Here is a 19,243-nt window from a genome sequence, read left to right on the forward strand (position 1 = left end):
ATTTTTTTGGGGGCATTTTCCATTTTTATGACAGGACAGCGGATAGAGTCTTGAAAGGGGGGAAAGAGAGAGTGGATGCGGAAAGGGCCACAGGCCAGATTCGAACCCGGGCCGCCGCGGTCAGGACCAAGCCTTAATACATGGACACCCGCTCTACCAACTAAGCTAACCCAGGCGCCCATATTACATTTTTTTAAGTAAATCCAAAGTAAACTATTAAAACTATTGGCTAGCTGATGGCCTAAGGGAAGGGGCGGGATAAGAAACGAATAAAACAAAGAATATTGGTTTTGAACTTGCACTACTGGTTCAAGAGACAAGAGGGAAAGGAACTATCTGGAACTTTCTAGCTTTTTAAAAGGTTTGATTCAATGATTTCTTTACTGAGGCTGACAGAAAATGAAAAGGGAATTGTGTTTTTTTTTCCATCAGAACAACTAGAATGAAGAATACCTCAGGACTTTTGGCTTCATATTTAAGTGTCATCTTTTTAATTACTCCTTAAAACCGATTTCTGTAGACTTGCATCTATGTTATTACTTTTTAACCATGTTGTGTTTTGAATAGCATGTACCTTTGTATCTACTTTTACAAAATATAGTAAATTCTGTTGTTAATTTTTTATACTATATTGGATAGCTGTCATAAACAGGCATATTTTGTAATGGCAAATTGAGACATTAAATGTCCTACCTGTCTTTTCTTCTGCCCTCTCTATTGAATGTAGAGACAGAGTACGCCAAAGATGCCACCCAACTCTAATGGTCTGTCCAAACTGGGCAAAGTGGACGTTATAGATGTCCACGATACCCAGACAAGCCAGTCGAGTTTGGATTCTTCATCCAAGAATAAATGTAATATTAAAGGTTTTCTAAGGAGAAATGCTTTAGTTCTTCTCACCGTTGCTGCTATTATCATAGGTAAGTCTCTTTATAAAATATTGTCAATCAAAATTTAACTTCACTATCTTTGTAAAGCAACACTGTCTTTTAATCCCAATGTTGACTGGATGTATCCCAAAACCCACATCCTTTTTATCTAATGTGAGAGAGTTATACAATAGTGTTCACTTTCATGTCATGCCAGCAGTCAACATGGGTGGATTATGAGCCCTTGGGCACAGACCAGCCACACCACCTCGCCAACACACAGAGAGACTTTATAGTTGGTTAGCGTCCTTTTGTAGTTGTTTTGTGTCACTTAGTAATTGTTTTGGTCTTTTTGTAGTCGTTTTGAGTCTCTTTGTGGTCGTTTTGCATCTCTTTGAAATTGTTTTGTCTCTTCGTAATTGCTTTGCTTCTCTTTGTAGTTGTCTTCTGTCTCTTTATAGTCGTTTTTTGTCTCTTTGTAGTTGTATTTTGTCCATTTGTTGTCGCTTTGAGTCTCTGTGTAGTTGTTTTGTCTCTTTGTAGTCGTTTTGTGCCTGTTTGTAATTGTCTTCTTTCTTTTTGTAGTCATTTTGTCTCTTTGTTGTTGTTTTGTGTCTCTTTGTAGTCGTTTTGCATCTCTTTGCAGTTGTTTTTGTCCCTTTGTAGTTATTTTCTGACTCTTTGTTGTCATTTTACGTCTCTTTTTAGTTGTCTTCTGTCTCTTTTGTAGTTGTTTTGTGTCACGTTGTGGTTGTTTAGCTCCTTTTCATAGTTGTGAGTCTCTTTGTGTCTGTGCAGCTACTTTGCATTTCTTTGAAGTTGTTTTAGTCTCTTCGTAGTCTTTGTGTGTCTCTGTAGTCGTTTTGTTTCTTTGTGGTCATTTTGAGTCTCTTTCTGGTTGGTACTTGTCTCCTTGAATGACATTTTGTCGATGAAGGCCGAAGGGCATCCATGGAAGTGAATATGACAGACTAAATGTTCACCTGAGTAATGTATTACCTTACAGGCATGTTAATGGAGAATGTGCCTGTTTTTGTTGACATTATGCTATTTTTCCAGCAGTGTAAAGTGCATTGATTGCACTGCATTTGGTATTTTCTGAGGTACATTTAATAGACATACTGACATTTTGACCTTTGTTTCTATTTCTCTGAGGGATTGGCCTGGGCCTTGCTCTGCAACACACTAACATGACAGCCAGAGACATACAATACTTCACCTTTCCTGGAGAGCTGTTGATACAGATGCTACAGATGTTGATACTTCCTCTCATCACCTCCAGTCTTATTACAGGTAAGATCCCCAGATGTTACAGTGAAATTAAGTTGATCCAGTGGTGCTAGTCGCTAGCAGATGCTCAGTTTAGCTGCATTTTCCACCTTTTTCCACCCCATTCCATGAGGGGGACAGAATATTAGAAACATCCTCAATATAATGCAATCTAAAACAGCAACACCACCACTAAATACAGCCTAAAACTTCACTTTATAAGATTCACAGAGGTGGGATTTATTGCCGGATGTGGTATTGGATTGCATCAAATTGCACATGTGTATGTCTTAGTTTTAGTTCACTGTTCTAAATGATGAAACCACTGTAAAATATGTTCATGTATGCTCAAGTACAGTACGTAAGAGTGTGTTAACCATGTGAATATGTTTTCCTTGAATTTGCATTATGCCTCTTTTTATATACTGTATATACAGTACATGACAAAAATAAGTTTTTGTGGCATTTATCCTCTAGAGATACTATCTTCAAAATATGTCAGCCATGAACCTAAAACATGGAGTTACAGTTATGTTGCACCTTCTTTTCATTTCAGGCATGTCATCTGTGGACAGAAAGGCTTATGGGAAAATCGGTCTCCGGGCTATTTGCTATTACATAGCGACAACCTTCATGGCTGTGTTCGTTGGCATCATCCTAGTTGTTCTTATCCAGCCAGGGAAATCATCCGGGAAGTCTTCGACGTCCTCTGGTGGTAAAGTGGAAGCTGCGCAGCCTCTGGATGCCTTTCTGGATCTGATCAGGTGTGCATCAAAAAGGATCAATCTATTCAATCATATGTAAACATTCAGTCTAAGCTAACCTATAACCTCTGTTTCTTTGCAGAAACATGTTTCCCTCAAATCTGGTGGCTTCTTGTTTCAGAAGGGTGAGAGCTGCAGCCATCATGGTTTTATTTTATTTGTTTAAATTTGTCAACAATAATGACATAATTGATAATAGTTTTCTTCTTTTATTCAGTATAAAACTGTTTATTCCGAAAGTCTTGGTGACGACAATCTGACTCAAACAAGTAAGTTCAGTAAGACTATTTTCTTTTATCCTTCTTGGGACCAATTATGTCTATTCATTTTTGGTTATCATCATGACTTTTAACGATATTGCTGGTAACCCTGTAGACGACACAGTGCTGCTGCCAGGCACCTCAGACGGGGTCAACATTTTGGGTTTATTGGTCTTCTGCATCGCCTTTGGCCTCATCCTGGGCAGTATGGGGAATGAGGGAAAACCTCTCAGGGACCTCTTTGAATGCCTGAATAAAGCCACCATGCTTCTGATCAGCATAGTCATCTGGTAAGAATAAGAAGCTGCTAATATGAAGATGTGGAACATGAGGATATTTTAAAGTTTGATATGTCGACCCTTAATTGTGACTAAACCGTCCACTCAATCACTCCCACAGGTACTCCCCAGTGGGAATCCTCTTCTTGGTTGGAGGACAGATTGTGAAGCTGAAACACATTCAAGTTGTCGGTCTCCAGCTTGCAATGTATACTGTCACTGTGATCACCGGCCTGGTAATCCACTTCTTCCTCACCCTTCCCCTCATCTATTTCATGTTCACTTGTAAGAATCCCTTCAGGTTTATGCTTGGTCTACTAGAGCCTCTCACCACTGCTCTTGGGACTTCATCAAGGTGTGTTGGACTTCCAGTCTTCATTGTTGTTTACATGCTACAGTACATAACTAAAGATGGATCTGGCTTGAGAAAATACAGAACATAATGATTTGCTTATTATTATTATTGAAAATGTACTGTATTTTATAATTGGGATTGTCTTTTTCCAGTACTGTGACTCTACCCGTCACTCTCCGCTGTCTGGAAAAGAATCTCCACATGGACAAACGGGTGACACGCTTCATGCTGCCTGTAGGGACCACAGTGACCTTGGATGGCACAGCGCTTTATGAGGCAGTAGCTTCCATATTCATCGCCCAAGTTCATAATATGGAGCTTAATATAGGTCAAATCATCATCATCAGGTATGATTAAATGCACACACAAACATGTTCTATAATCTTTTACAGCGTACTTAAATACATTCTTTGCATTTTTTATGTTTCTCAATTCAGTTGCTTGGATATTAAATTGAATCATTATTACTTGTTCATCATTCAAAATGATGTCATTCCAGCATCACTGCCACAGTTGCAGCTATTGGGGCCACAGGTATCCCACAGGGCGGCATGGTATCCATGGCGATAGTGTTGACATCAGTTGGACTGCCCCTCCAAGGCATTTCATTTATCATCGCTGTTGACTGGATCCTGTAAGTGTGCATCTGTTTGTGTGTTGCCAGAATTTGAGGAGCAACCATTAGAGTCTGAAAATGTTCTGCCAATATATTGCTGCTATATATTGCAGATTGCATATTCTTTCTTGGTAGACTGCTTATATATGTTGTTAAAGGTACAGTGTGTAGGATTTGACAACATCTAATGGTGTGGTTGCAGATTGCCACCAGCTGAGTACCTCCACACTCACTACTGTCTTTCCAAGACTGCGGTAACGTGAGCCGCCGAGTGCAAAACCGTGGTAACGCCGTTCACCTCACTCAGAGGCCATCCTTACCATAATAACACTACTTTAGGAGCAACGGAAATCAGATGGCGACTGGCAGTACCACAGTTTTGCGCTCTGCGGCTCACGTTATCAGGAAACACTACAGCGCCTGCTCTATGGGCCTAATGGATACAGGAGATCGCCGGATGATCCGGGTACTTTATCACTCGGCAGTCGAGTCACTTAGGCTTCATGCACCACTGAGCAACTCCCATAGAAATTAACGGGAGCCCGCCTACAACACTGTATCCAGTTCTCTTTATACTGTACATCCATGGAAGAGGACCCGCTCCCTATGTAGATATGAAGGGCTCATTCTAAGCTAACGAAAACACAAAGGTTCTTGTTTCAGGTGATTATACACTAATGAAAACATAGTTATGAATATTATATTCCATTTCCGCTAATAGATCTTCTGAAATGTTACACGCTGTTCCTTTAAGAGTATATAACACAGTTACACATAATTTGCAAAACGTTAGACTTCCTCAACTTGTGTGTGGTTGTGATCAAGTCACACTCACGAGTTCCTAACTTCAGAACTTCCTGTATGTGTTGATAGAGATCGCTTGAGGACGACAACCAACGTGCTGGGTGACTGTATCGGTGTGGGTATTGTGCAGCATCTCTCCAGACATGAGCTCCAGAGCTCCAGTTCTGCAGAAGCATACCTAGTGGAAGAAGACTAAGTGAGTCCTTCTAACTGAGAGACAATACCACGGTACACCCTTGATTACTATTCTTGCTGCAACAAGTTGTTGTAAAGGTTATTTTATTTTTTATTTAACCTTTATTTAATCAGGAGAGTTTCATTGACATTAAGAATCTTTTTTCCAATGATAACAGGCAGCAGCATAAAAACACACCTTACAGACAGAAAATACAAAGGGAAGCAAAAAATGTAAATGAAACTAAAAGTCAAACATTTCAACAAAGAAATTTATTAAGAGAGTATTTTTATGTTAAATTAATGTTGAAGAAAATGCATGATGGCACCGGTGCAGACATATCATATATTACTCTATTACTCTATATACTTTATATATAAAGAAATCTATCTATCTATCTATCTATCTATCTATCTATCTATCTATCTATCTATCTATCTATACATCTATCTATACATCTATCTATACATCTGGCCATTTTAAGAAAATACAAACAATGCCAGAGTTAAAAATAGTCCTGAAAACTCAGTATGATCTGACCTAATGTAGAGGAACTCCTCTCTCTGATAATGTCTCACTGTGAACAAATAAATAAATAAATAAATAAATAGCTTGCATACTGCATCATGAAGAGCACAACTGTGTTTTATGATGAAGAGCAGTTGTGCTCGAAACATAAATATGCAATAAATTAGTGAACATTGGAGCCCTGCAGTGTGCGAGTTATTTATTTATTTGTTTATTACATGATCTGCTCACTTTAAGCTCATCACCTGTCCTCTTTTGGATTGGATGTGCGTGTATATATGCCTTTCAATATCTCACTATACTCAATTATTGACTTTTGCTTGTGTGGTCTGAGCTGGATCTCAATTTAATTTCAATCAGAAATGACTGAAATTGCAGCTGCTCTCTTAAAATGTGCAGCATTTTGTGAGAAATTGCCATCATATTTAAAAAATAGCAAGGCCTCTGGGATAAATCTAATTGCTTAGTGATGCTTTTTGAGGGGAATACACACAGAGTATGTATCCCCATGTCTACATGAAGTTGTCTTTCCTACTGAAATAGGAAGTCTTTTATAAGTCATAACATAACTGTGGGGAAGAGGGATTTCTGAGATTGAGGATTGATTTAGTTTGAAATGTGCTGGTCACTGGAGAAGACTGCAAGCATTCTTCAAATCTGACTATTTTTTGTGTAAATAAAGTAAGGATTGGGCAAAATTGTTCTAGCAAGAATTGTGACGTTTCCTTTTCCTTTGACTAAATGTTGACCATTTTAAAATTCTTTGTTGTTCTGTTGTAATATCATAAAACAATAACACTTCAGTTTAGACCTTCTTGATATAATGTTTAGACCTTCTTGATATAATGTCACATTTCTGAGAGAAAAGTATTTTACAAATAAATTCATTCTATAATCTTTTGTTTACACAATTTATTCTGACTGTAACAATTCACAATAGAAAACATAAAATATACACATTCACATCTTTCACAGGATATCACTTCCATCACTGCCATATATTATAATTTATGGATATTTACATATATTACAACGCCACATATGGGACTCTGCACATTACACATTAGTTGAGTTTTAAAGTCACCAAAACCCAGATTTACATAGTATTTTTTATGAACGTCTGTGCAGCCCGACACCAGCGACTAGTTGATGTCAGTGGCAGCCACAGCTTCCAGCCACCATGTCGTTATACTGTTTCAGCACCACATTCTCATCGTCGTCGAAGTAGAGCAAGTTGATGGAGAAGAGCTTGTCGGGCACACAGCACGGCGTATCGATGCCTTTGATCAGCTTCAGGGCGTTGATGATGGACTGGACGGTGGCGTGGTTGGTCGGCCTCATGTTCTGACCCAGAGGGAAGGGGCAGGAGCCTTTGCAGTGGTAGGCGTTGTAGCCCCGGGGAGACACAATCCAGCCCGACCAGCCGATCTCCTCGAAGTCGACGTAGAGGGGCTGGCGCTGGCAGGGCGAGGACGTACCTTCCTCCTCGCTGTAGTCCACGGAGCGGACGCTGCGGGAGGAGGGGCCTGACATGGGGGCCGTGGGCAGGCTGGAAGTGGCTGTAGTATCGTTTGGGTCTGTTGAGGGAAGGGAGCATTTTGTCAAAAACACAGTATTTTATATAGTATATGCTCTTCTGAATTGGAGCACAGCAAGTTAATTTTTCTAAATTGTTTATGTTCTTCCCTCACACTGTTCTTATTCTGAAAAAAGGGTTTGGTTGTCAGCAGCCTGCTGATGAAATTATGGTTTTGGTAGCTGATTAGCATCGGACTTGAATAACTGGTAAAATATTCGGTTTGTAAAGTATAAAATGTACAGAGATTTGTTTGAGAATGGGGGGGTTGGGGAGGTCCACGGTTTCCCTTAGGCCCCGTAATTCTTATCTACACCCCTGTTCATCAGACGTAAGACCACAGAAATATCTGAACTGTGTATTTTTACTATCACTCGGCACAACTTGATCAATCAAATGACATCAAAGTTGACTTAAATCCTCACCTGGGCTTTCAAGAGTAGCCGAGCGGCGGCCGTCATCAGTGAAGAGTACCAACATGGGCTGTTTGCTCTGGTGGTGGTTGCGTCCTGAAGCGAAGCGGATCAGTTTCAGATCCATCTGGCTTCCTCCCAGGGTCCGAACCACCACGTGGAGCCCCACGTTGCTGCCTTCATCTACCATCCAGGAGCGGACCTTCATGAAGAAAGTTCACATTAGTCAATTAAAACACATATAATTCAGGCAGAATTATTCAGCTACAGAAGTTAAAGCATGGCCTCAAAGAGAAGAAGTGGACACTTACTGCTTGTGTAATGGTGAACACTTCCCAACCAGTAGAGTGGACAGGGATGAGTCGAGAAGACAGCAGCTTCCTGTCCTGTGTGCTGTTGTTTTTGCTGGTGTCAAGCAGCTGAAAAACACTAACCTGAAGGAAACAGAAGAGATGGAGGGTTACAGTGATGTCCAAGGCAAGGCAAGCCAGCTTTATTTGTAGAGCACATTTCAGCAACAGGGCAATTCAAAGTGCTTTACATAAACATTCAAGAACATTGTGACAAAGTGCAAAAGAACATTAAGACATAATTAAAACAGTTATAAAAATATTAAAGATTAGAAAATAAAAACAAGCTAAAAATAAAAGCTAGGATAGAAGCTACAATAGAATATAACACACAAGAGTAAAAGCTCTAGTGCAGTATAAGATCATTATCTGGTTTAATAAAGGCAGCAGCAAACAGGAACGTTTTAAGCTTTGATTTAAAAGAACTCAGAGTTGGAGTTGGTCCTGCAGTTTTCTGGGAGCTTGTTCCAAATAGTTGGTGCATAAACACTGAATGCTGCGTCTGCATGTTTAGTTCTGACTCTGGGGACACTAAGCAGACCTGATCCAGATGACCTGAGAGGTCTGGATGGTTCATAACATAGCAGAAGATCAGAAATGTATTTTGGCCCTAAACCATTTAGTGCTTTGTAAACCAGCAGGAGTATATTACTGGATTCACTGTAGCCTGTACTCCTACATACCTGGCAGAAATGGTGCCTGTTGAATGTCAGCGTTGCCTGAGGTCGCAGCTTGAAGAGATGGAGCTCTGCAGTGAGAACCTTCTCAGATCTGGCAACCGAGGACAAGTTGAACCTGAACTCCACCTGTTCACTGCGCACTGCAATGGAAATCACATGATTATTAGAGAGCAGAACAAACTTCATGCCTTCATTGGTTTACAGAAGCCAGCAGCTTGCATGTATGCACTCAAATCAAACCTTACATTTGTCAAAGAAGCTGCGCACTGTGTTGCCCTCCAGAAGATACGGGTCCCTGGTCACACCGTTCACATCAGCCACCGTGTTGTACAGGTCGAGCATGTACTGAGGTGGCTGCTTGTGTCCTTGGATAGCAGGAGGGTCATCCATGCCGAAAACCTCCAAAAGTCTCTTGATGGCAGCTGATCTTACTTCCTCTGAGTCGTTGGAAAAATGGTTCTCCAGGTAGCTGCTGGTGGAAGGCCTGGCGGTGGTGGAGCACACCAGAGAGGCCAAGCTGAGCACAAACAGCACAAACATCTCTGAAGTAGTGTGAGTAGATTCCTTCCTGCGTCCTCGAAGCAGCAACTTGGAGATGGAGTGACTGCAGCCTCCTGGAAGCTCCACTTTTTATATCAGATGCTCTCCAGTGTCGCCAGAGCCTCTGCAAACAGCAGTAAAGATGCTATTTGGTCGCAAATGTAAATCACCCATCAGCGAATGTAAAGGGAGACTAATGGCTTCGTTAACAAGGTGTGAACCCAGATTGCAGGTTTTATTCAAGCACATTGTCTCCACGTCTGGCAACAAACTCAAATAAACTCATTTCAGTCTTTTGAGAAAAAAAAACTGTACTTATAGACCAGGGATGTTGTTGTAGTGGAATATATATGTTTCCTCTTATTGATCATGTTATAGCAGAATATGAAGAGAATAAAGTTGGAGCTGATCTCCTGAGGAAGTGCTCTCACCATGGGAGGTTAACTGCGCCTCAATGAATCCATTAATTTAGAATAATGGCCACAGTGTGTTAGGTGGAAACCAATTACTTGGATAAAGAGACGGGTGTCGCTGGCTACACGTCGCCAGATTTACATAACTGCTTATCCAGTTAGAGTTGGATGATCACCAAATTTGCAGTTTTTTTTTTTTTTTAAAGAACTCTGGATTGACCTCCTGCAATGGCAGAGATGTGGTGCTACAAAAAAAAAATGTTTATCACTATTATGTAGTCATAAAATTGTTTATCATTATTATGTAGTCATAAAATTGTTTATCACTATTATATAGTTATATTATTTCTTTATATTAATCTTGTCTCTAGGTGGGGGCTTCAGATAAGCCCAGTGGGTTTTTGCCTCTTCCTGCACTGTATATTATTCATTTATTCTTTTGTTATGTTGTATAGTCTTAAATTGTGCAAAAACAATAAACAATAAACAATAAACAAAAAAAGATTACTGTAACTTCAAACCAGTTAGTTAATTTTTTTTAAAATAGACACTTGTCTGTATATAATTTACAGCAGTAAATGGCATAAATAGTTCTGAATAGTGCTTTCAGTGTGAATTTCCTAAAGATTTAAGTGCAGCATATTGTACTGGTAATGGTTTGTAAACTGGAAATGTTCGGTACAGAGTTTTTATAAATTATATAATTAACTATTATAATCTGGAAACACAAAATAAATCTAATTATTCTTTAAACTTGTTTATTTTTCATTTATTCCTTCTAGCCAACTCAATTCCTTCCTAGGAAACTCAGAGATGGCGCACTGTGCCATTTGGTTACTTTGATCTTTACGCACAATTACGCACGGACAAAAGAGAGATTGCCACGAGGAAAAAAAAGTTAGTTTCCCCCCACTGTAATAAACATTTAAGAGATCAAAGTTTTCTTTGTAAATGACACCTTGGAAGCAAGTCATAAAACCTCTTCTCTTAGAAAACACAAGAGTTCTTTCACACGTTCATATCAAAATAAGGAGCTATTAACTACCTGCACGTGTGTTTTTTCAAAGGGACATTTGCTAAATTGGTTGGCTTTTCATGTCCTCATTTCCAGTGTGTCTTCAAAGTCTCATTTTGTCTCTTTGAATCTTTAGACCCTGATACTGATTTAAATTTATTTCAGATTTCATTGATTCATAGATTGTCTTAAAGTCTAAAAGACAATCTGTCACGCCGCCAAAACTTCTTCTTGTTTCTGTTAAATTGTTTTCTGAACTCAAAGTTTATGTACTTATTATACTAATTACATTTATATTTATATTATCATTCAAAAGAGGGATACACATTGTATTTGCTGTGTGGTAGAATGTCTTGTGTGTCATTTAAAGTTTATTTTCTTAGTAATGCACTTTTCCAAAATGATATTTAGCAGTTTAAATGTGTTGCACAGCGGTCCAATGACAAGTCCTCGCAGATTGTTGTATTAAATTTATCTACAAAATTATCATTTTTACATATATTACATATAATACAATAATACTTTAGGGTAGCAAATGTTCCAGTATTTGGTGGGGTCATCAATGAATGGGCTGTGAATTAAAACTTTTCAACTCCTGAGAAGAGATTGGCAGTAGTTTTCCAGTAGGGGGTGCAGTGTTCAGTCTTGGCAGAGGCAGGAAGTGATGGAGAGGACTGTGCGTATCTCTCCGTGCTGGTTCAGGAAGCTGTGGCTCTCGTAGCCCTGAGGAACACAGGAGCTGGACTGTCTCACAGCCCATAAGTGGCAGATTGCTGGATCAGATTGACTCCTACAAAAGCAAAGTGAAAGAGCATTACAATCACTTTGTGTACTACATCAAACAACCACTTAATATGCTCTAAATATCGCCCAAAGCATCTATCTTTCAAAGAAAAATGTCAATTTAATACCTTAATTATCTACATATAGCCTACTTTTGATATGTCCAGTGACACTGAGACAGTCAACGCTAGTATGTGAGGTATTATCATGTTATATCTGACTGTCCATCAACATTTTTTTTTAATTAATTTTTATTGTCCATTTCAACAAGGGTAATTCCTGTGTAGATGTTTAATGGAGGTATTATGGGTCTGATCAAGAGTCAGAATCAGATTTATTTGCCAAGTACATACACGCAAAGAATTTGACTCAGGTTTTACGCATCTCTCTCAAAACACAACAGCTATTAGATAGCGAAAAACTGCTGATATACACGTATTACAACTGTGCAATATAGAAACTGAATCCCATGCATTAATACATGCATTAACTTCATATTAAATCCCACAGACCCCCATGTTGGTGCAGTGATAACAAATTTCTGCTGGACATCCAAGAAATTGTACAAAGCCCCAAAACGTGACTTTAAATTCTAGTTGAAAGCCCAAAGTTTCCAAAGATACTGAATATGTCAGGTTGAATTTAGAGGAAATGTGTCTAAAATAAGAGCATAATAAATCTTATTTGAATTTGACAGAATGGTGCGGCCATAAAAACATCTTGGGTCTTGGGGTTGAATATTTCACTCAGTGTAAACACTGTATAGCTACAATGAAGAACTGGAACATATTGATCTGTATGATAAGGGGTTAATTAAATTCAAAGACAGACATTTTTATATTTATTTGGGCACTGTTTTTCCTCCAGCCATAAAATTAAAGTCCAGGTATAAGAGCCATATTAAGAATTGACAACATGTGTTCAATGATCTAGTAGCAAAAATGTTGAAATGCTCCTTTAGTTATACTACTGACTACTTTATAGCCAATAGCTCTCAGTTAAGGTGAATCAGTCTGTGGAGCAAGACAGTTTTTTTACCGGTGTGCCAAGTTGAGCTCAGAGGGAATCTTGTAACTTTATTTTGTTCTGGGTAAACTTTTTAAATGGAGGTATATACTAACTCTGAAGATTGTTTTCGTGTCAAGATTATTGCCAATACACAGACTGTAACAGTCGTGGTAATGTGGATTACCGGGCAGAGAGAAAATTGCTGCTATACAGCGATATGATGAAGAGACTATACGGTACATTAGGAATGTGAACCTCTTATTCTTTCTTCTTTTCATATACTTAAGATAAACTGATATTACACTGTCAGAAGTCTGCCACAATCTCAAAATAAAGCATACACCTACTGCTTTATTTTGAGAATGTGGCAGATTTCCAACAGAGGGACATTTGGTGCAGGAATGAAATGAGGACAACATGCTGAGGGCAGAACGTGTCAGAGCTCACAGGCAATTGTTATGAGAGGGTGTGTGTGTGTGTGTGTGTGTGTGTGTGTGTGTGTGTGTGTGTGTAGCAGCTGTGTTCATGCTTACCTGAGAAGGCATCGGTTTCCTGTAGTGCAGCCTCCCAAACATCTGCCCACATCTATTTCCTGTGGAGAATTAGCAACACAGAGAGAGGGCAATCAGCTCACAGCTGGTCACACATATTGACCCAGTAGCGTCGGGGCCCAGCTGCCGTTTAGCAAGTTAACTGCTTTGATTCGACACCTGCAGGGGCCATTTGTGTTTGCGCTGCGCTCGCACCTTTGGTGCTGAGGAACAGAGCAGATGACCAACTGTGTCCAGGAATTTATCAAGTCATTTATCAGGTAAAATCTGATGTTAAAATCCCAAATAAGTATTTTGTTCTTTGTGGCATTGAGAGTGTTGTGGATGAACTTCGTAGTAAAGTGTGGCTTTTGTGAATGGTATACATTTAAGAGAGAATAATGAGGCTAAATCCTTATTTTCAACATGGCCAGCAGAGCAGTTTAAATCAGGTTTTAATTTCGTGAATGAAGTTGAGCTAGGACTCCAATCTGCTATACTATCATGTGTATTGTCAACACAGCCTGCATATCCAGCCACTGGCCAGTGGATTAGCTTGATTAAGTGCTGTCTTCCACACATGTGTCTGATGAATAAAGATACTTCATTACTGTCTGGCACCCAACCAGACCTCCGTTTCCTCTCAACTTGACTACAAAAGATAATGTGAAACCACCAGCATCACAACTGAATCCCTCTTCTAGTGTTAAGTATGCCATGCTCATCAAAGAAGAGAAAGGATTCAAATATATATTTTCTCTTGCGGACAAACAAGATGCATTTATTAGAACTAGAAATAAAACATTTTAGTGATAGTTTAGAGTGTACACTTACTTTGAGTCTCTCCTCTTTGACTCCACCTTCATGGTGGACTATTTCATAGTAATACTCCACGTATGGGACTCTGTAGCAGCTTTCCTTCAGCTCACAGGCCACCACGGTCTGGATGAGGTCCACTTTGTTGGGGGTTTCCACCAAGGCTGAGTCAAACTTAGTGGGAACACAGGAGAACCCCTCTGTGAAGGATTAACAAAAGTTAGAGTTATATGGGCTCAATTATAATCTGTGATCCACATGAAAATAAACAGATAGCAACATTTAAAACACAGGATTAGCTTTGTGAAGACTCATTAATGGGTCTTTTAATACACTAAACCAGTGGTTCCCAAACTCATCCACATCAAGGACCCCTAAACTGACACAAATAACACCACGGACCCCTATTTGATTAGATTTTTTTCCATGATTCCAGATATTTAATCACTAAATCTTTTGTATCGTGTATGTACAGCTAAAACATCTTAACATTTTCAAAAAGTAAGGTAAGGTTTAATTTGATCAGCATAGCTAATAGTGGTGAATCCATTTGGACTATGGGCATGCAGTGAATACTAATATAACTCAAGTATATGCTGTTATAATGTTTTACTTACACCATAAACATACTGTTGAATGTGTATTAATACATTAACACAGTGGCACTGAACCCTACCAAACTTTACAACTAGTTTTAAACGTTAAGTCAACTTTATTTGTGCATAAAATCGAAATTGAGTGAAGGCAGTGAAAAAATCTAATTATATAATTTCCCCTTAACTTGGTTTAAAAAGTTTAAATGTGCAAGTTGACCAACTGGCACCATATTTTTTGCAGTTTTGTTCAATCTTCTCATCTCTCAGTCTGTCATTTTTTCATTTGCTAAGCTGCTCTCTGTTCAGTTTCATTCAGATTGTTGTTAGACAGGTAGACACACACACACACCTGGTGAGCCCTTGGACCTGGAGCATCCTCCCACGTCGATGACGGTCTCGTACGGTGTCTCGGAGTAGTAGGTCCTCAGCGCTGGGACCCGGATGCACTGAGTCAGTTTGATGTCACACTGGCACTCCTCCACCACCTCCACCTGCCGGGCTCCCTCCAGCAGCAGCAGCCGGTCCACACGCATCCCGGTCGGCTCACACACCTGGGTCATCCCGCAGGAGGGCAGCTGGTCCAGCGGCTCAGGGACCTCTGACGCTGCAGGTCTGCGAGTCCTCATCTTTTAGTAAGAGAAACGATTAGTTTGGTTCAGACATGTCACAGCATGTCTCTGTGTGCATGGTGCAAAACATATTTGGAGATATGGTGTGTTTTTTTTACAATACGTTTTATTGCTGCAGAGTTTCTCATCAAAACTTATCTTAGCCTGCAAAAATATGAATAATGCTTTTTAATAATAGCCTAAAATGTGTGCTTCAGTTCTAGCTTTATTTACATTATAAAGTAAAGAAAGGCCTGTTGGAGTTTCAGCAGGACAATTTATCATAAAGTTATACAGCGCGCCCTTGTGGCCATGTGGGGAACTTACTTTCTTGCTCCTGAGAAATTCCAGCATTGAGGAATGTTTGGAGTATTCCTGCTGTGCTGCTTCATGTGATGATGGCCTGGAGGCTGCTCCACAGTGAGACCTGCACATTCCCACATCAACACTGACAGGACTCCCAGAGATGTCTGTGGAGAGAGAGAGAGAGAGAGAGAGAGAGAGACACATATAATCAATTTGATGTCTCACAGCAAGGGGGATTATTATCATAAGGATTATTATTATTCATCTCAGTTGCTTTTAAAATTCTCAATCCGTTTATAAAATAATTTCTTCTGTTAGAGGATCATGCATTTCATGGCAAATTAAAAGACGTGCAAATTTACTGATGGAAGAAACATGCGGTGGTGCTTTACCTTGTCCAATGTAGACAAAGTGGCTCTGTCTTTTGCAGCACAGTCTCTGTGTGAACAGGTTTCTGTGATCTATGTGTTTGCTCAACACGCCGGTCACTAGAAAACATAACACAAAAATCAGGGAGTTAACACTGTTATCCTTTTACTTGATGTAGAGTAAGCATACTCTTTCTTTATGATGATTTAAGAAGTTATATTTCCCAAGATGAGCATATTAGAATCCATGAGATCACAATAGTTAACACACAAGTTAAACATGGGACACAAAATAGTGCAGGAATCCATTTTCTTCAAGGTCATTTTGTTAATGAAAAGCATGAATTAGGAGTTATTTAGGCTCAGACAGGTATATGAATGTTTAATACATTAGCGTTCCAAGAAGAACTTTTTATTTTAAAATAATATTTAGGCTATATCATGCATTATTATTATTCATCTTTACATTTTCATTTTGGATGTGCATAAAAAAACTCAACTTTGTTTGTCAAGTCACTTTTATTTGTGTAGCCCAATATCACAAATCACAAATTTGCCTCAGGGGGCTTTTACAATCCGTACAGGATACGACACCCTCTGTCCTTGACAGTATGACCCTCTCATCGGATGAGGAAAAACTCCCCGAAAAAAAACTTTTAACAGGGAAAAAAATGTGTCAGTCCAGTTAGTGAATAGCTGCTTCTATACATGTCCCAGCAGCAGCAGAATAGAAGAGAGCAAACAGTACTTACAGGTCAGGTGGAGGGCACACAGGAGGAGAAGGAATGGCCGGGGTACATCCATGGCTTCAGTCCCAATCTGCTCCTCAGCTGCCAGATAGTGTCCCTCTGCTCACTGGTGCCTCTGATATTTATATGGGATCAAGCTTCAGCCCCAAATGTCACCTGAAAACAAGCTCTCAGAGTGGTGTGGGGTCAAATAATCAAATTTCCATGCTGAATGTGTTGTGGGTTGGAGTTTGTGGGGCCACTTCAAAGGAAGTCTCTGCAGCTTTTCTGTTTCTACCGCGAGGGACCCAGCGACTCGAGTGTGTCGACCGGCCCGAGCTCACCCTAATGAAGTGCTTAAGTAGCCTTGGGCCATTAAAGCGTCGCTCATTCTAAGGCATTAATCATCTTTTATCTCAGGGGGAAGGTGTTTAGCACCTCTGACTTAAAACAAAACCCGGCCCAAACACATAAACAGGATCAGCGTGGGGGCCTGAGCCTCCCCTCCAGAAAACTCCAGCACCTTTGTGTTTATTCAACATGACACCAAATGGCCAGGCCTCTCAGAGCGGCCAGCATCTTTTTCCCTCTTCAGAGGAAAGAGCTAAGATTAAGCATTAGAATAACATGTATTCAGACATGTCAACCTCTGTTTATGTGTAACATTTTTGAGTTAAAATGGAAACTTAACTAAGAACAAGGTATACTGGCAAAAAGGCCCAGAATACACCTCAAATAAATACATCTAAAAGGGAACCTAAATACTGTTTTGTTAATTTTTCAGACACATCATGTTCTAAAAAGTCTCATTTGACTGATTCTCCATTCTTATCTTAATAAGGTGTTAGTCATTCTTTGAAGTGTTGATGTGATCCCCTCATTTTCACCGGGATCGACGGATCATCGTCCAGAGAGCCGTCAGCACTCAGACACCTTGATTAAGGTGATGCCTTCAACAGTTTCAATTGTTGATTCCTTTCAGTTACAACAAATCTTATTGAACTGAAACATAATCCGGGTAAAACCCAGATTAAGTCTTACTTGATTTAATTATGTAGATGATATGTTGTCAGAAAACCTTGAAACTCTATAAAGATGACCACAGTTGTTTTTCAAACTTAAAGGGCACTTAAGGAGGGGGTCCACAAAACTGTAATGTTATTTACATTATTTACCACTGTGTGGTTTGTTTTGTAAAATGGGAAACTTTCACTTTTTAATAAGAATGAACCAATATGATCACAGAGGTCAGAGGTTAACAACAAGAGACTTTGATAATGAGACTCACAACTCAAATAAAATTAAATGCTGCGTTGTTTCTCAAGCTTTTCATTGTGTCACACAACCTTCCTCAGCAGATAAAGTTTGCCCAGTTGTCATAGAATTGTAGATGAACAATTTACGGACTTGAAAAATGGAAATGTAAACACGTACAATTCCCTGACAACTGGGCGAAATTCCTCTGTTGAGGAAGATCGTGTGATACAACCGAAAGCTCCAGGGCAGTTAATACTAATGGACATGGTGGGGAGATTGTTTTGCAATCTGCTGTTTCCAAGGTCAAGAATTATGTTTTTTTAAACTCTTAAGAATTTTAAAGTCAACACCCTCTCTATTAAAATACTTTTATTTTTCCTTGGTGGACATTAAATGGAAGATTTGGGGATGCAGTTTTTTTTTTCCACTTGCGCAGTCGAGAAAGTGGGTCAGAAATCTAATGCCCAAATTAAACTTTTACTTGCCCCTATACAAATAGTTTTATTTATTAGCGGTTATCAAATAATAATCGGTACTGCGCATGTGCAACCCTCAACAGAGATGAAAAGGAAGCGAGATGGCTCACTCCTTAGCTACTTCCATCATCAGCTCCGGAAAAAAAAATGTGTTTAATTATTTTTTAACTAGCCCAATGTGGCATTTTATTTGGCCCGGGATGTAAATCTTTTTTTTTTTTTTTTTTTTTTAATAAATATAATATAATATTGTATAAAATCTGTGTCACTTACTGTCCATAGCATGGTTTAGCTGATAAATCTCCAAGACTTTCAACTGTCTTACTCCTCTTTATTCTTTAGTCTGGTACTCAGGGAGTGGCATCTTCTTTTTCTTGTAAATTAGGTCAAGCTTTTCATAACCTAGCCGTGATAGGGGACTAGTGTTGGCTCATGGGGATTTCATGTTGGGTGTCTGTAACTTTTAGAGTACGGTCTAGACCTGCTCTATATGAAAAGTGTCTCGAGATAACTTCTGTTATGATTTGATGCTACAGTATATAAAAATGAATTAAATTGAATATAGTGAAAATGCCCCCTCTTTTACAAACACACCAGTTTGAGTGCAACCTCTCTCTCCTCTCTCCAGTAAACCTTTCCTCAACGCAATCCCAAAATCCATTTCAACGCTGCACGTGCAGAGATGATCACTGAGGAGGTGATCGGATTATATACTGGGACATGCAGCTTATGCATTATGACTTTCAGACGAGCATCGTGTCCAGTCTGGGTAGCAGAGGTTAGCTGGAGTGACTGCTAGCAGACGGTTTGTCCTGGTGTCTGTCTGGTGTCATGGTCAGTGTCTGGGTCGCTGTGTAACCAT

At 39.5% G+C, this 19,243-nt stretch overlaps 2 protein-coding genes and 1 pseudogene across 2 annotated transcripts; 1 reads left to right on the forward strand and 2 right to left on the reverse strand.

Annotated features, from left to right (window-relative positions):
* The first annotated feature begins 742 nt into the window (after positions 1-742).
* LOC141777512 (excitatory amino acid transporter 1-like) lies at positions 743-6,771 on the forward strand (annotated as a pseudogene).
* Positions 6,772-6,855: 84 nt separating this feature from the next.
* Positions 6,856-9,870, reverse strand: admp (anti-dorsalizing morphogenic protein). The gene is made up of 5 exons (XM_074649747.1): positions 9,183-9,870; positions 8,941-9,077; positions 8,219-8,341; positions 7,920-8,109; positions 6,856-7,495 (listed from the first exon to the last, which is right to left on the reverse strand). Exons 1-5 carry the CDS (start codon positions 9,475-9,477, stop codon positions 7,071-7,073), a joined length of 1,170 nt encoding a protein of 389 aa, XP_074505848.1. The 5' UTR covers positions 9,478-9,870; the 3' UTR covers positions 6,856-7,070.
* A 1,487-nt stretch (positions 9,871-11,357) lies between these two features.
* pnhd (pinhead) lies at positions 11,358-17,626 on the reverse strand. Its single transcript, XM_074651828.1, has 7 exons — positions 16,673-17,626; positions 15,945-16,040; positions 15,574-15,716; positions 14,988-15,264; positions 14,061-14,242; positions 13,230-13,288; positions 11,358-11,695 (listed from the first exon to the last, which is right to left on the reverse strand). Exons 1-7 carry the CDS (start codon positions 16,722-16,724, stop codon positions 11,545-11,547), a joined length of 960 nt encoding a protein of 319 aa, XP_074507929.1. The 5' UTR covers positions 16,725-17,626; the 3' UTR covers positions 11,358-11,544.
* Positions 17,627-19,243: the final 1,617 nt, after the last annotated feature.

The sequence above is a fragment of the Sebastes fasciatus genome, chromosome 11 (genome assembly GCF_043250625.1).
Source record: "Sebastes fasciatus isolate fSebFas1 chromosome 11, fSebFas1.pri, whole genome shotgun sequence".
Lineage (NCBI taxonomy): Eukaryota > Metazoa > Chordata > Actinopteri > Perciformes > Sebastidae > Sebastes > Sebastes fasciatus.

What these genes read in the sequence shown, in the direction of transcription:
- admp (XM_074649747.1), bottom strand. Translation starts at nt 9,477, where the DNA reads ATGTTTGTGCTGTTTGTGCTCAGCTTGGCCTCTCTGGTGTGCTCCACC. An exon ending in ACAGGCACCATTTCTGCCAG is followed by an intron (nt 8,342 to 8,940) that starts GTATGTAGGAGT and finishes TGTTTCCTTCAG; the next exon opens with GTTAGTGTTTTTCAGCTGCT. An exon ending in GGCTACTCTTGAAAGCCCAG is followed by an intron (nt 7,496 to 7,919) that starts GTGAGGATTTAA and finishes TTCCCTCAACAG; the next exon opens with ACCCAAACGATACTACAGCC.
- pnhd (XM_074651828.1), bottom strand. Translation starts at nt 16,724, where the DNA reads ATGGATGTACCCCGGCCATTCCTTCTCCTCCTGTGTGCCCTCCACCTG. An exon ending in GTGTGCCCTCCACCTGACCT is followed by an intron (nt 16,041 to 16,672) that starts GTAAGTACTGTT and finishes TATGTTTTCTAG; the next exon opens with TGACCGGCGTGTTGAGCAAA. An exon ending in CAGGTCCAAGGGCTCACCAG is followed by an intron (nt 14,243 to 14,987) that starts GTGTGTGTGTGT and finishes AATCCTTCACAG; the next exon opens with AGGGGTTCTCCTGTGTTCCC.